The sequence below is a fragment of the Sinohyriopsis cumingii genome, chromosome 3 (assembly GCF_028554795.1).
Source record: "Sinohyriopsis cumingii isolate HCF-2022 chromosome 3, ASM2855479v2, whole genome shotgun sequence".
Classification (NCBI taxonomy): domain Eukaryota; kingdom Metazoa; phylum Mollusca; class Bivalvia; order Unionida; family Unionidae; genus Sinohyriopsis; species Sinohyriopsis cumingii.
The window spans coordinates 109,540,998-109,557,962 of record NC_142963.1 but is presented as its reverse complement, the minus strand read 5'-3'; the positions used below and the strand labels follow the sequence as shown (position 1 = coordinate 109,557,962).

The following is a 16,965-nucleotide window of genomic DNA, read 5'->3' as shown; positions in this document are numbered from 1 at the left end:
GTACAACTTCTTCCCAACAGCAGGCGCATTCCCTGTTACATCACAGTGCATGACAGAAACCAAATTAAACAGGATTGGTGATTGTGTCCAAAATTGTTGATGTACACTATCAATGAATTTGCCGTTAAGCATTTCTCAATGAATTTATACAATAATCTTCAGTGGAATTTTGATGGACAAGGAATGAAATAAAGTGAATAAATGCCATTTAAAGGTATATGTAATCAGGTTCTCCAAAATGACACCTAAGGCTGCAAAAAGTGACTCAGAGCCAGAACATGACATATGTGAGTTGTAATTTACTTGGGACCGGAACTGTTCCGGTAGTTGTTGTGACTGGTGCAAAGATGTGTGACTTTCTGATCAGATTATGACTAACATGTGTACACAGTAAGCTGTTAATTGACTACCTTACTGTTGTAACCTGGAGAATTAAGCCAAATGCAGATGTTTTTTTTTTATATAGGTGTTACAAATAATAAATGGATCAAAGTGGTCCACAATGACGTGTAAGTTTTTTAAATAAAACTCTGCCATCCTTTGGCAAAGTCAGATAAAAAGGAGAGACTGGCAACAAAATTTGATTTTCTTCACTTCTGTTCATATTTAGAGCATACCGTGTTTGCAACAGTGAAAAGCAATAGTAAAAAAGTAGGGCCCTTTTGGGCACATGGAATTTGAATCCTAGCTTGAATTTTTATAAGTCACCAGCCCTGGACAGGTGTCAGAAAAAAATAAATGGAGCACTGAACATGAAAAATGGTTTGCATGATTTCTATAAGCTTGCAAACAATGCTCATTTTTGAACCATTTTAAGTGTATAGAGGAAAAAAAAACTTAAGCGTATTAACAAATTTTGCTGGAATCAAATCCTAGGTGCAACCCTGCCATATCATATGCTCACCTGCTTGTATAACCAGGAGAGCTAAATACACTCTATGTTGTACTCACTGCATTCTGCTGACTATTGAGAGCCAATCGCTGATGTCCTCTTCGGATTCTCTTCTCAACATCATTTATGAGTCCTTGTAAAAATCTCAAGAAATCTTCCTCATAGCCCATCTTTTCAAATCTAACACTCTTCACATACCTGCAATAAACAAGGTGTCCTATGAAATAACAAACTCACACAGGGGTAGAAAATGTCTTCTGGGGCATTCAAAGATGAACAGAAACTTTTACTAGGGAAGTAACATTTTATGTTCCTTGCCCAGAACTTTACTAGGAATATAATGAAACTATTTCTTTTTAAACTGTACAATTTTACAAATGTCCGCATATTTGGCTTAGAGAAAAGTGGAGAATATTTCCAGTTTTGATATATCCCTTAAGGATTAATGTTTTCAAAACCAAACAAGTGATAATGATATCAATCTTGCTCGTACTGGGTAAATAATTAAAGTAAAAAGTGAGCCCAAGATCACTAATTTTGAGTCTATTGCCCAAAAAATCAAAATATACAATAATTTCCAATATTACATAATTTGGGTTGAAGGGAACTAATGCCAGGATGATCCTTAACTGTGGCTAAAACTGACTTGATGCATTGTGATGAGAATTCAAATATATTTTTTCTTCAGTTATGTGGCCATATGTGATAATCAACTTTATATTTACATTTGCACCATCTTTATGTCTTGATGATAAGAATATCTGGGTCACATTTGGTCAAAACTGGTCTTGTCATTTTCTGGCTTACTTTTTTCACACAAAAATGCAAGATGTAGAGCTCCTGATGTCATCTGTCAACATGTTACCATCAACCCAATGTTATTTTTTTGTTGTTGCTGAAGTGTGTTAAATCAAAAATGAGAAAAAGGCAAGAAACAGTGCTGCTTAAACTTTGGAGTGAAAGAAGTCACTTACAGATTCACTGTATGTGAACACACATACACAAGATTTGATACCAATTGCTGCCTTGAAAATTCAGCCTGTAATTCAATCCAAACTGGACACATTTTTATTGTTGCATTTTTATGATTTGGTCAAAATTAGTCATGTAGCTTAATATAAAAAAAACAACTTTTAAATGTATTTTTATACAATTTTTTTGTAGTAAACAGTGAAATCTTTGTTAAATCTGGTCAAATATGGATGCATAATCATAACTACCCTTGAAATTAACATCCAAATCTGATGTGTTTACTTTTAAATTTAAGTAGCATATTAATGGCTGGGCTCTTAACAGATTTAAATATGAGAAGTCATGGACTTCTCGCTCATGGAACTCAGGAGTCCCCAGCCTCCTGCAAGTCCCTCACCTTCAAAAGGATGGAAATGAAAAGGAAAATGGAAATTAAAATGTATATGATCCTTATTTTATTACATTTTGGGATTAAATTCTCAGCTTTCATCATGCAACATTAGAGAGAAACTATTTTTCAGTATTTTCCCAAAAGCTTTACATCATACTGCACTTTACCAGTGCTCAAAAAATCTGATAGCCTGATGACTGGCACCCCTCTAATTTTAGATTGGGCCTGTCCTGTATTGTAAGTGAGGTGCCCATCAGGCTTGTTGAAAAAAAAATTGAATTTGCCCGACGAAACTTTGATCATGCTAATGAAATGTGTAGATGTATTTTCAAGATGATGGCATACCTGCCATAACATGGTACAATCTAATCCAGAAAACCAGTCCTACGTGAAATCGAGATATGATTTTAATCAAATTGAAGCATGGTTTTTCATACTAAAAATATGATTTCATACTTCCAAACCCTCTGACACGGTCATGTTTTGAGAAAACAAAATTTTCAGTAATTTTCTTCTAAAAAAACACTACTTTCACTATGTTCCCATTACATGTGGCATGTATCAACGGTAAACAGTCATGTTTGGAGCTGATGTAAAACTATCCCTTGGGCACTTTAAATAGTGGCAATTAAAGGAAAAGAGGTCAGGTATAAACCACCATTTCACATATTACTTAACTGGCTGACAATAGCTAGTGAGATGTGTTTTAAGGCTGCAGTGGGTTAACCCATGGTGCTCATTTGCATAGCTAGGATCAAGAAATGGAACCCATTATAGGTAAATCAAAGAGATGCTAGATGCATGTACAAGAATAAAAGTTATTACATATCATTGCTTTGAATGTTGAAGTCAAATGTATATTTTTCACAAATTGTGAACAGTGGCAATGTTTCATTGAAGTCGGCTTCTACTGCATATAGTATGCAAAGCATGATCATTTCAGTTGTCTGAATAGTGTTCAAGTGTAATTCATTTTTGAAGAAGACTTAATTAGCAATTAACTATCAGAAAAGCCCAACAATTTTGTTTTCAGAAATCTTGTTCGACAGAATTTTACTTTGTGAAGCACAACAGCAACAAACAAAAAAAAATGGGGGGGGGGGGGCAACCTTTAATTATTTGCACATACAGCACAAAATACATTGACATACATCAACATGGTTCTGACCAGGATTCACTCAGAGAATCCAGCAGAAGTTTGAACACCAGGACCATCCAGTCCCTAGTGAGTGTAGTGATGAACACTAATGACGCCTGCATTACCTTCAAACCGTTTTGAACCCTATTGAATTTATATTCCAATCTAAGGTAGTGCAACATTGTGTAACAATATTTAAACAGGGGAAATTTTGGGCATGTGGAAATTGGAGTCCAGGCTTGTGAAATGTCAGTCAAGGCTTGTGAGTTTCTTTATGTCACAAGCCATGGGCCTGTGTCTAAAAAAAAATAATCTTTGTGCACTGACTCTACCATCTGCAAACTAGTTTTTCAAATGAGTTAGTTTATATATTTTCCTGTTCTCTGGCTTAAATACTAATTTAGTATTTCAATTATGAGTGCAAGACAGCAAGTTATTCAGTTTCAGCACCATGATCCACTTTAAATGAAGGATCCATGCTAGATGTTCTTATCATTATACAGTAATTCGCGAGGTTAGGTTCCAGAACCAGTCGCGGATCAGGAGGAATTGCGAATATTTGGTACAAGTCACTAAAAATGCTAATAAATGCTTATTTCTAGGGTTTAAACCCTAAATATGACCCAAATCATGCTCCCAAAGCACTTTAATTTCATTTAAAAGTTAGCTTAATACATTACCCTTAAAAAGAGAAATAAATGGTTGACGTAAAAACAGAGTACAGTATCGCCTAATAGGTATTTGCCACACTAGCGCATTTACAGTACGGTACATGCATACTAATATTACCCCTACACTAATTCATTGGCTGCTGTTTTCTTTTGCACTCACAGTAAGGTAAAACCAAGTAACGAATGGGACTGGAAACTTAATGACTGACGTTTTCTTTGTCATTGTCAGGAAGGTAAACTAGGTAAACTTCATATGTCACAGAAGTCATATAATGAAGGTACAATTCAATAAAATAAAGAAAACATGTACATAGAGGGTACCAATGAAAATTTCGCGAATCCGTGAATTCGCGAATCCAGAAACGCAAATGCACGAGGTATTACTGTATTGTCAATCCAACTCTGCTACAAGATTTAAAGGTAGACACGTCAGGCAGCTATCTGTCAGCATACATGAGCTTACATAGTTTAACTCTGGGTGTATGTTACAAACATGAAAATGTTTTGCCAAAAGAAACCACTCTGCCTTTAAAATTAAATACTTACTCATTTCTTAGAGCTTCATCATGGATCTTATCACAGGGTCCTACAAAAAAAGGGTAAACAATTTCAGAATTACAGAAATATGAATTTTACATGTTGTCTCAGCTGGCATTTCAATGATATCATAACACCTTCATTGCTAGATCACACCTTTTAAGGGTTCTATCATATGAAAAAAACATACTTTCTAAGATTAATCTGATCAACATACATCTGAAGACTAATCTGATGCAAAGAAACTTCTACAAGCTTTTTCTCCATTTCTTAATTACCATACTGTACTTTTATGAATATTACTCATAAATTATACTCTTTGACCAAGACACTTGTACATTAAGCATTCCAACTTCAACAAGAGCTATCAGAAGGCAGCACAGGTCAAATGAACACCAATGCAAACTAGCAACATTCAATGTGGACCAAATCATTTAGATTTCTAAAGAAATCCAAGCTTGCTGGGAAATTACTTTTTAACTTTTTTCATAATAAAAATTTAGCATAATAAGACCATGACCACCACATAGCTTGCTTTCTTGTGCACACCTAGGAAATTGCTTTTAGAATTTTAGCAAATAGCATCAGCTGTAGAAAGGGGGGCAAGCAGACAAAGCATTGTCTCAAAGGGGATTTTGCTGATTACTATTCACCATGACCAATTCACAGACATGTACATGCATGTACAAAGTCAATAGTGCAGAAAAAACTGATTTTAAATACAACTTTAAGAGAAGCAAATTAACCATGAAATATAGGGCACAGAGACCTACACGTTTTATAATGAAGGTGTCATATATTTTACAAGGTATCCACACAAAGATAAATAATCAAACCAGTACGACTGCTTGAGAAGCTAAAACCATATCTCAAAGTTGTGGATGGGTGAAATCAAGGTCAGGGACCCAATTTTGACGTGATCATCTGGTAATTAATATAATGGTTACATAAACAAAGCCACAGGATAATAAACTGAAGTTGTGTGACACAGATCAGATACATATAGAGGAACTGTTTTATCTACATCATTATCTCTTTCAAAAGCCATTTGCTTACTTTTCTTATAATAAAAAGTGCGATAATTCAGATAATTAGAAATATTTTCAAATTTTAATGAAGATAATACATGATACATAATGACAATCAAATCTGAGATGATATTAACACCATGACAATGCCTTTCAAACTATACTAATACATCTTGTGAAGTGAATTGAAGCCTTTTTTTTAATACTATGTTATCAGAATCTTCATATACTTTTCATGACCTTATTTCTGCTGCAGCTCATGCAATGTACCTTTTTAATGATCACATGCAAGTCGGTAATACTGTACTCCCTCCAATAAAAAGAATGATAAGCATCAAACAAACTAAAAACACAATCACACTGATACCTGATTGAAGTGAAACAAACTTGCACAAAATACAATCACATTGATACCTGACTGAAGTGAAAGAAAATTGCACAAGTTCTGATGGCAACCATCTGCATGAGTTCTCATCAATATAATGCATGATTATTTATGACAGCCAATTACAGTATTATGGAAGTGAAATTAAAAGTTGAGAAAGCATAGTACTGGCAGTTGCTGTATGAACATACAAAAAACAAAAAGAATTCCTAAATGAGAACTGTCTACGTCTGTTCCAGAAAAATAAATATGATGCAGCTAAGTTTATTCTCACACTGAATTTCATGCACTTAATAGAAGATCTGTGTGCATGAACAGGTGCTCCTCACACATGTATGTTAGTCTCAAGATATACATGTATATCAAAATGAGCATTATTTTGATTTTGTATCTCTACTTTAATTTAAACTTTATTATTTTGTATTAGTGGTTGTTGTAGCAAAATGTCATCCTAGATACATGAAGATTCAAAATACATTTTGAAGATAGATGCATGTTTGCAAACTAATAACCCAGTACAACAGAAGCCATCAGTCGCTTAACAGTACACACAGTCAGAATCCAACCAGTTAGAAGTTATGTCTATTCAGATTCATGACTGTGCCATTACAGCTTAGTGACTAAGCATGTCATTTGCATTTTAGTGCAAATTCAGTGCTTTCTGTTTGTTTGTTTTGGGTTAAACTTACTTATCCATATCTCAAAGGATTACTTTTTCTTTATAACAATGGGATAAATTTATGCTGTTCAACAGAAGCTCAAGAAGGTGTGCCTCTCATCAAGTCAGTGCATAAGTTTGTTCAGATTTCTTTGAATAAAGTAAAAGCATACAATTATTGCAAATAAAGTTGATCAACCTTATCTAAATATACATGAACTAAATATACAAGACTTTGGGAAAAAATTTCATGGTCCAAATATATGACTGAAATCTGCATCCCTGCTGAGGTGTGGTGGTGATATGTAGCTATTTATTACCCCACCATGAAGCAAAAGTAGATGGGACTTAAGCCCCCAGCTGTGAAGTGTAAGGAATTGAAAAACTTCATGTGCTGTACTCTAAGTAGCCTTTTGGTGAAAACCATATATCAATCAGAATGAAAGTTCTGGAGAATTAGTGACAAGAACTAGTGACAGAAAAATATTTTAATGATGTATGGTAACATTTTCATTTAGGACTAACTAGACATAACAGGAAGTCTTCTGGTCAAAACCCCATACCAATATTATGTTCTTTTTATGAGCAGCAATAACAAGTTTCAAGATGGCTGCTTTTTGTGGTCATATTTGACATCAAATTGGCACAATTTTCTTTTTTAATTTAGGACCAACGAGACAAAGTTTTCTGCAACATCCACATTAATATAACCATCATTTCAGGGAGTAGCAATAACGAGATTTTCAGAATGGATGTCAGAATGGCACCTTTTTTTTTTAGTACAAACTAGATACCATATAAAGTTTTCTGGTGACAACCCCATGCCAATATGACCACCCATTCAAAAGGAGTAGCAATTACAAGATTTTCAAGATAACAACAGCTGTGGTCATATGGGACATCTGATCATATATATTATACTTTATATATATTATACTTTTGACAAGTTTGTGAACAGCAGCAACATTTCTTTGAAGTCTAATTTTACTGCATATATAGAATGCAAAGCATATCAATAGTCAGAATCAGTGATTCCCTTTACCCTCATTGGTTCTTCATGGACCCACAAAATTTTAATCTGACCACCAAATTTGTTACCAAAGTTTTTTTTTTTTTACATTCAGTATTCAGTCTGACCCTCAATTCTGACACCAAGGTGATTTTGACTCTCAGTCTTTCACACCTAGGGAATACACTTCAGAAAAGTGTTCCAGTGTAATTCATTTTAGAAGCTGATTTAGGAAGCAGTTAGCTATCAGCAAAGGCTAACAAAAATAAATTCAGAACTCTTGGTGGACTGAGTTTTACTTTGTGAAGCACGGCATTATAGCAATGAACACTAACAACACTTGCATTACCTTCAAACCCCTTTGAATCCTATTGTATTTATAATCGAAATGTAGCTACTGCAACGTTGTGTGACAATCTTACTAAAAGGATAAAAATGGGCATCTGGAAATTGGAGCCTGGGCTTGTGGAATCTCAGTCAGGACTTGTAAGTTTATTTAAGTCACCAACCCAAGGCCTGTGTCCCAAAAAAATTTCTTGGCGCACTGAACTGTCACACCACTGATATACTCCCAAAGAACCAGACTTGTTAAAACACGAACACAAAACGTTAACAATGAATACAGCCATGGAAGTCAAGTCAGAAAAGTGATACTTATGTACTGGTGAAACAATTCAACAACACATAAGATAATTTTGCAATTGTGATGCATACATGTATACCTAGGGTGGATAATCAGTACAAACAATGCAATTTTTCAGAGAAAGATTATTGCAATCTTTAAAGGCTATGAATAAAATTATTAGCTGCCTGTTTAATCTTTAAACAGTTATTGATATGTATCAAATCAATGGCAATTTATTGTGATACAGTAATATTAGTACATGGAACAGGTTTAATGTTTCACCCTTATAGCTACATGGTGAGAATTTTTTTGTCTTTTTTAAAATTATTATGTCTCCTGAAATTGTAAAGGAAACAAATTACATAAATTAATATCAAGAAAAAGAAAAAATATTTTTATGAATTAAGAAGTTTTCAAATTATCAGTTAAATCATTTTCAAGAGGCAGATTGCAGGAAAAGGGCAATACTTACCAAGATCAGCTCTCGTGTTAACAAACAGCTCATGTGGACAAAAACCACATAGGAAGTACTTGCAGACCTAGATACAGAAAAATGTAACATTATTTACAAGTTTGAAAGCAACTACATTTAAATACCATAAAACCTGTCACTAATGGATGTTCATGAGACCACAATATTCTGTCCTTTTTTGACATGTGATATGGAGGTTATAAATATGTAATGGCTAGGTTCAAATTAGAACTAAATTTTTAGCCATTTTTCATTAAGTGACATTTTAACAGCTTGCTAATATTTATATTACTGGAGCCTATTTTCTTGTTCAGGCCATCCTGCATTTGCATTGGTGTAAAATGTGACCATGATCCCAAAGTAAAATGGAATACAAAGCATGTCACAGAATTAATTATCTTTGCTTCATAATGATTCTTGCAATGTTTGATAAAAATCCATCATGAGACATAGCAAATCAAAGGAAATTACAACAATTTAATCCAAACCTAAAATTAAAAGTTTCTTTGACTAAACTTGGCTCCTAGGTAAACTGGAAAGAACAAGCATGTCACAAAATGAATAGCTACATAACGATTCATCCCAGGTATGAAGAAAATCAAACACAGGTTTTACAAAATAAAAATAAATGGAATAGCTTAAACAACTAGAGTCCCTAGATAGGAATGAGACTTTACTGACTGATAAGAACTTCCAGGAATTCAAGACGAGACCATTTCTTCTTTTTAAATTGCTGAGTTTTGAAACCATCTGGCAATAACAAGATTTCAAGTTACAAAATATGGCAGTCAGACTAGACATAAGATCAACACCATGTTCATTTAGGACCAACAAGACATCTTAAAAATCTCTTGGTGAAATCCCCGTGTGAATATGACCATCCATTCAGGAGGAGGGGCAATAATAACATTTTCAACATGCACATCACTTTGTCTATGTCTGATGTATGATCCAAATCATTTCATTAGGTCCAACCACATACCATACGAAGTCTGATAGTGAAATACCATGCTAAAAAGACTATTTGGATGAGTAGCAATTGCAAGATTTTTAGAATCACTGCCATGGTGGCCATTAGGGATGCAACATTTACATGTGTAAACTGCTAAATTTGGTTTACTGCCTGTAAATGTTTACAAAATCTGTAAATGTGTAAATAAAACATGCACGTGGCTGTAACTGATGCAGAAACAATCAAGTAAATTATATATATACCAGGGTACATGCTACCAGGCCAAGTGGCTGACCAAGTCCAGGTACTGTCCTGGAATTTTATTGGAAAATAATATACACAATACAGATTTGCTTAATATCCAATGTATCTATTTTTTAAAAATGACTGAGATACTGTAGATGTCAGCAAAGTAGATATTTTACATTTGATAATGCATTTTTTTCAGGTGACAGCAGTCATACCTATGCACTAACGGTGATGCAGGATGCAAAGACCATGAAAGTGGCGAAGATCGCTGATATTAGTAAAAGTAAAAATGCCATTATCAGTGCCATGATGAACACTTTCTTTGCGGCTTACTACCACCACCATTGTTCCAAAGCTGCACCAGTTTTGTATCACACAGGTATTGAGAATATTATTCTATAGCTTGTTAACTGTAATATTCTACGGATTTAAATGACAGAAATATGGGGAAAAACGTGTACAGTCTTAAAATATTTATTGTGATGTTACACCTGTGGTACCCTGTGATTGCTGCATTAATGCCAACTTCTTGTTAATTATATATATATATATATATATATATATATATATATATATATATATATATATATATATATATATATAATCAGAACATGTATCAGAGATCTCGCTAGGATTTTAAAACAAGGAGTACAGGACTCCCAGTTTGGTAAAAATAGGAGTCCCACCATCAAAAGTTGCAGTCCCCCTTCTTTCCTACAGAATCAACACAGACGTGAGTGCATCTATTTTTAGATGGAGAGGTTTCCGTAATGTAATCACTCACTTAAATCCAGCTTCATTACAACAGTCCATTGAAAGGATTGCAAATTTATGGTTTATTTGTCTACGTCCTTTTAGTAATTTTAGGAATGGTTAAATAGTATCTGATTAGCTGTTTTTTCTGTATTTTCACCAATATGTGTCAAGTCAGAAAACAGCTTAGACCATATAGCGCATCTCGTGAATTCCACAACATAGCATTGTCCTCTATGTTTCTGACATACATAATTTGCATTTTAAAGTGAAATCTTTAATAAAATAATACCGTGGCTTTGCTTTCAATGATTTGTATATTTTTCTGAATATATTTGCCCAATGATGTACGAAAACAATCGAATAAACTGGTACATCCCAGACTTAGCGAAGTCCGCCATTATTTCCCGTTAGGCCTACTGGTTCACTTACAGTTTCAAACTAATTTTATGACGAAAAAGTGTACAAGAGGTAGTTAATATACATCCAGATCACCGATTCTGATATTAAAAAACATGTTTGTATGTTTTATCATCAAAGGATATCATGCAGGAAATTGATAGTTGCTAACTTACTCGAAAAAGGGTTAATGGTCAATCAGCTAGCAAAACATATGCTTGTGAATGGGTAGGAGTTTGTTTGTCAACGTAACTGATATCAAAACTTGGCCTAACTACTGATCTATTGATGAATACATTTCGCTACAAACACTAGAACTAACCGGGCTAAGGCGAGGGGCATTTTCAAAAAAGTATGGTCAGTTAATGTACCTCTTAAATAGCTCTTTTTCGTCCATCATAGTGATACTGAATTTTGTCAATCTAAGTAAGGATTTATTCCAAACACTAAGCTAGGCATCACACACTTTCTTACACTTAGCTACTGTCCTGTTGAAACTATCAATTCTAGCAGCTTTAGCAATATTCTCAATCTCATTACAATCTTCGTAAGTTTGCTGTTTAACCCCAAAATACTTATCCAAATTTACGAATGGCATTTTGTCTAAGTCTCAACATGTCTTGATTCTCGTGCACTACTTATTCCGACACATTCGGAAATGAACACAATAATGAAAGCTAAAGTTGTTTATTTGATGTACTTTTTAAATGACCACATGTACATCTCTGGGTCTTTCTGACTCCGAATTAAATTAGTGTAAATAACAGTACATTTTCCCACCTGGTCACCAGTCAAAGCCTTTGAACTAGCAGCCCAGCTATTGCATCATGTTCTTTCTGATGTACTCTTATAATGGCAACATGTATGTACATCAAGGGGTCTTTCAGTCACTGAATTATATCATTGTAAATATCAGCACAGCTAATTGATCAACACATTTTCCCACAAAGCAGGTGGCTGAAGCAGGACTGGCAAGTCTTTGAATTTTGCCGCACACATATTACATGCATATGGAGGACTCCCGCCTCAGTGATTTTATGCGTCCCAGATAAAAAATTGGCATCCAAATATGTGTAATTAAGCATTTCCGAGATCTCTGATGTATAATTATAAATGAAATATTCATGGCATAAAAAATGAATGATTATTTCCATTTCAGGGCACCACCCAACTCTCAGACCTTAGAGTAGATATGCACACATCGTATGCATACAACAAGTGGGTAGCAATAAGATCATGATGGATCATCATTTGACATTCTACAACATATTAATAGTGCAAAACAGTCATGTAATGATTTATTTTGTAATATTATAGCTGTATTGCTTGTGGTTAATAAAGTAATAACTATCCCATCTTTTGCAATTTTCATTGCCTATTCAGTGTTTCCCTTTACGCACATTTGTGCATCAGTGACACACGCTTGAGAAAACTGACGCACACGTTTTGTTGACATGCGTTTTTTTAATGCTAAGGATTCGCATAAACCGATCAGGATTTATTTAATATCAAATGCTTTGGATGAGGGATGGCATCGTGTATACTTCGAGCATAGGCATAGTATGGTTCCCTGCTTTGTATGCTCCCAGGGAGCATACAAAACAGGGAACCAGACTAGCATAGGCAATGTTATGTCAAAGTAGCTTCCCCATACATTGCAAGCTCTCATGCGATTTTCATTGAGCTCATCAAGATATCATCCAGATGTTTAATATCAATGCTTGTTGCACTAGAAAGTGATCACCAGATTAAAAAGGCTTGGACTAAGAATCATTAGTGAAGAAAGTGAAAGAAGCAGAACACAAAAGAGTAACTGTGGACCTAACTTCAATGAAACACGGAGAAAATAATTCCCTTGACTGGAATATGGCACATCCATTAGGATTACCGGTGTGACTTCTTTGATTGTGAAGACTGCAAAAGTGAATAATCCTTTCGTGACAGGGTTTAAGAATGTTAAAAAATCTGCCCTTGTTCTCCACAAGATATCTGGTGAACACATTACCACCCAAGACATTCTTTCACAACAAAGACATCTGTAAACTTGCTGAGACAAATGCGTTATTTGGATTACAAAGTCAGGGGGTCATTGCAGATTTTGTTGGTTTTTAACTTGCTGCAATAAAAGAAAGATCTTAAAGTTCAAGTGTAACTTATTAGAAAAAAGATTAATCATTAGCCTTTTGATTTTTGGAAATATGTGCTCTAGGACGAAGTACAATGAAACTGATGAGAGTACACATTTTATGGCAGGCAGTAAATTAACTGCCATTTGGTTAAAAAGATTTAATTGGCTTTTTGTATTGGCTTATATATCCTGTGTTGGTCTATAATATTGCTACAAAAAGATCATAAGGAGACTGTTAAAAGTACGACTTTAAACTAAAAGAAAAATGAACTAATAAAATTATTTTTTGAAAGGACAATGCATTTGTTTGTTAATTGTGCATGTTTATTTGTATATGAGAGTTGTTGTTGTTGTGGGGTTTAACGTCATTTTTCAGCACACGATAGGCTATGCATGGCGACAGTATTAATGGTGGAGGAAGAACTCAGAAAGAACCACCTACCCACGAAAAGCTACTGGCAAGCTTTCTCACATACACACACTGGCCGAATCCTAGACTCGAACCCATGCAGACAGAGGTGAGATGGCAGTGATCCGTAACGGAGAGCGCATTAAACCACTCGCCACCAAGAGAGAGAGAGAGACAGAGAGAGAAAGAGACGATGTTGTGCAAGATGCAATATCCTATTTCAAGCTGAAAAAGTACGGGTGAGGTGAAAATTTGTGAGTACATTTTTGACCCCCCCATTTTTTATTTGACCCCCAGTTCTGACACCAAGGGTTTTTTTACCCTCAATTTTACACCCCCTGGGGTATACACTGCCTATTACAGTAATAGACTTTTCATTGCCTATTACATTGATAGACTTTTCATTGCCATTTACATTAACAGACTTTTAAAAAATATTCACTACTTGTTCTGGCAACATTTTTTGAAAACTGGCGACAAAATAATGAGGTTGGCAATTTTTTTGGTGATAACGTTTTAAAAGCCAGGACCATCCCTGAAGTCTCCTAAAAAATGTAAACTTTACATTCTTCAGTTAGGAAAGTGAAAATGATGTTTCTGACTTTTGAGATGCTCTCTCACCATAGCCAGGAAATTCTGACAGTGTTGTTGTATTGTAGTACAATGCGAAATGTATTGCATGTGGTTTTGATACCAACTATGCCAATATACTCTTGCATATTCACAGGTATAAGTTTCAATAGCTAACATTAACCCTTTCCCAAGCAAGTTACTATTTGATGATGAAAAAACATACCATCTTCTGTTTACAAACATTAATATGTAAATAGTAATTTTTGTTTTATGAAGGGAACTGGTGAAAAGCACTTTCTAATTTAAACCACAAAGAATGAAGATTTGTTCTTTTGTGTTTGAATTATTTTCTTTACAAAATCAGTCTGAAACTAAACATTGTTATGTCTAGGAAGTAATTCATTAGATTGTCAGTTTTCATAAATCACGGAACAAATAGATTAAGGAAAAAATACACTTCATGTAAAGCAAAGTCTAAATTTTATGTGATAGATGATTTAGCTTAAAAATGTTATCATGTAGTTCAGAAACCATGTTGAGCGGTAGCATGGGAAAATGATTTGGCATTTCTTAAAGGTATGATATCAAGTCAAACTTTTGACAGGGATACACAGTTGAATGCCTGAGCTAAATATTGGTACCAAATTTAATAAGCTACCCAAAACGTAGCTTGAAATGTCAGTGTTTATTCTTAAACGGGTCACGTGAGCAAGGTGACAAGTGTTCTCCCTTGTAGTTATTATATAGTTATTTTACAGTACATGTGTAACAGGCCAATTGTAAACAATGATACAAGCCCCTGTGAGAGAATCTTCACAATTTGTAACAATGCAGCAATAACAGTACTGTTTTCAATTAAGTACTGATAAGAACAATAAGTACCGCATTATTCAGCATTCCAGGCTAATCCTGTGGAAATGAAGAAAATCAAGGCAAATAATGCTACACAAATGGTCAAATATGGCCATTGTTAAATTCTGCAAAAAGATAAGAAATGCAAACAATTATCGGAAAGATTTATAAAATAGTGTGCATTCTATATCCAAATTAAAGTAAGCAATGAATCGAAAATGGTAGTCCTTCAATGTAAGACATAGCACATGTTTCTGTTCAAGTGTTATGTCTTACTATCCAAATAAATAGCTTGTAGAGAATGAGTAGTCAAAGTTTCAGGAATATCTCACACATCTGGCAGCATATATAGACACTCTTCTACTAATTTATGTATAATTAGTATACTTACTGTGCTGTCTTTATCCTGGCAGAATGAAAATATGACACTAGCAAATGGACACATTTTCACGTTCCGTTGACATACATTTCAATTTGTTGCAATGCAACAGTAGTCGAGGTATGCCAAAGTATGTTTAAGTAGGTTCATGTGGCGGATAAGTTTCTTAAATGAAATAAAACATTGCTTTGCAGTTCCAATAGGCATAATATATTTTTATTTGTTTCATTAGTGTATAATATTTCAACTTAACCCAATTTCGGCATTCCCAGCTTTCATCGCTCTCCAGCCAACTGAAATGTAGGCCAACAAAACTTGAAAACAGGTCCATTTCTTTTGTGAGAATTTGAATTTATTAGAGAATAGACATCAGGTAAGTAAAGTCTGACAAAATCATAACTTAACTTTGTAGGAAAGTGTCGTTATTGGTCGCCAATTGTGTGATATTTCTGAAAATTTGACTTTAGTTATAATATACTCTTAGCCGACACCAAAACACGCTACACAGCACCGTTAGTTAAGCCGTAAAACCCATCAGCCCCCACCCCAACCTGAACAAAAATATCGGGTGATGTGTCTTACGTTGTAGGACTACGAAAATGGGTGCATACTGAAATTATATTCATCATTCCTTACATCCTGTTTATCAACCGATACTTTTTTATGTAACAATTTCATTCCAAGTTAGAATATTTCTGACAAAATACTTTTTGCATTTATTGTTATCAACTGAGTTTAATTGGCTCACAATCCAAACAATTAGTAGAACGATAATGTTGTCATGATGTATTTCACACCTCCGTTAGCAACACCTCATGGCCTATTTTCAATTTTAACTTTGTTTGGAACTATGCTACGTTATTTGATTCTAAATTAAATGAAATTACTTCTTTATCAGTCCAGCGTATTTCACTTTTTTGATCTGACGGAGCGAGATTACGGCCTCGTCCCATTAATTCATCCAACATTTGTGCAAGGGCTTGCGTCGCCATTTTCGTCCGTTCTCTGGCTTCAGCATAAGACTGGTTTTGCAGTTAAATAATATTGTCTTTCCCATTACGGATGTGAAATGGAACTGAAACCGGAAAAAAGCTCTTCAGAAACTAAATTATCACACACACCACGCCATATGTTTGACCAATTATGACTGATTTTAGAAAAACCGCTCCGGTGGCCTAGTGGTTAGAGCCACTGCCTCGGATGCGGGAGGTCGTGGGTTCGATCACAAGGCCGAGTCATACCAAAGATTGACAAAAATGGTACTAACAGCTGTCTCGCTTGGCGCTCAGCGTTGAGAGGTTAGTGTTAGGACTGGTCGGCCTGGTGTCAGGATAATGTTGATTGGGTGGGACATCATGCTACATGTCTGCGGCATGATGTCCCAGTGCTAGACATCATTATAATGTCACACTGCAGACATCGTAGCGGTATGACTGAAAAATTGTTAAAGCTACGTTAAAAATCTAAATCACACACACTGATCAAATAGAGTG

The 16,965-nt window shown here is 34.8% G+C and overlaps 1 protein-coding gene across 1 annotated transcript in view; it reads right to left on the bottom strand.

The window, feature by feature from the left end:
* Window positions 1-16,483, bottom strand: part of LOC149803558 (luc7-like protein 3) — a 48,508-nt gene extending 32,025 nt beyond the window's left edge. The window contains exons 1-4 of the mRNA XM_089953290.1: window positions 16,360-16,483; window positions 8,779-8,845; window positions 4,611-4,650; window positions 952-1,090 (exon numbers count right to left, since the gene is read on the bottom strand). Coding sequence (XP_089809416.1) covers window positions 952-1,090; window positions 4,611-4,650; window positions 8,779-8,845; window positions 16,360-16,464 — 351 coding nt within the window. The 5' untranslated portion in view covers window positions 16,465-16,483. The remainder of the gene's footprint in view (window positions 1-951; window positions 1,091-4,610; window positions 4,651-8,778; window positions 8,846-16,359) is intronic.
* Window positions 16,484-16,965: the final 482 nt, after the last annotated feature.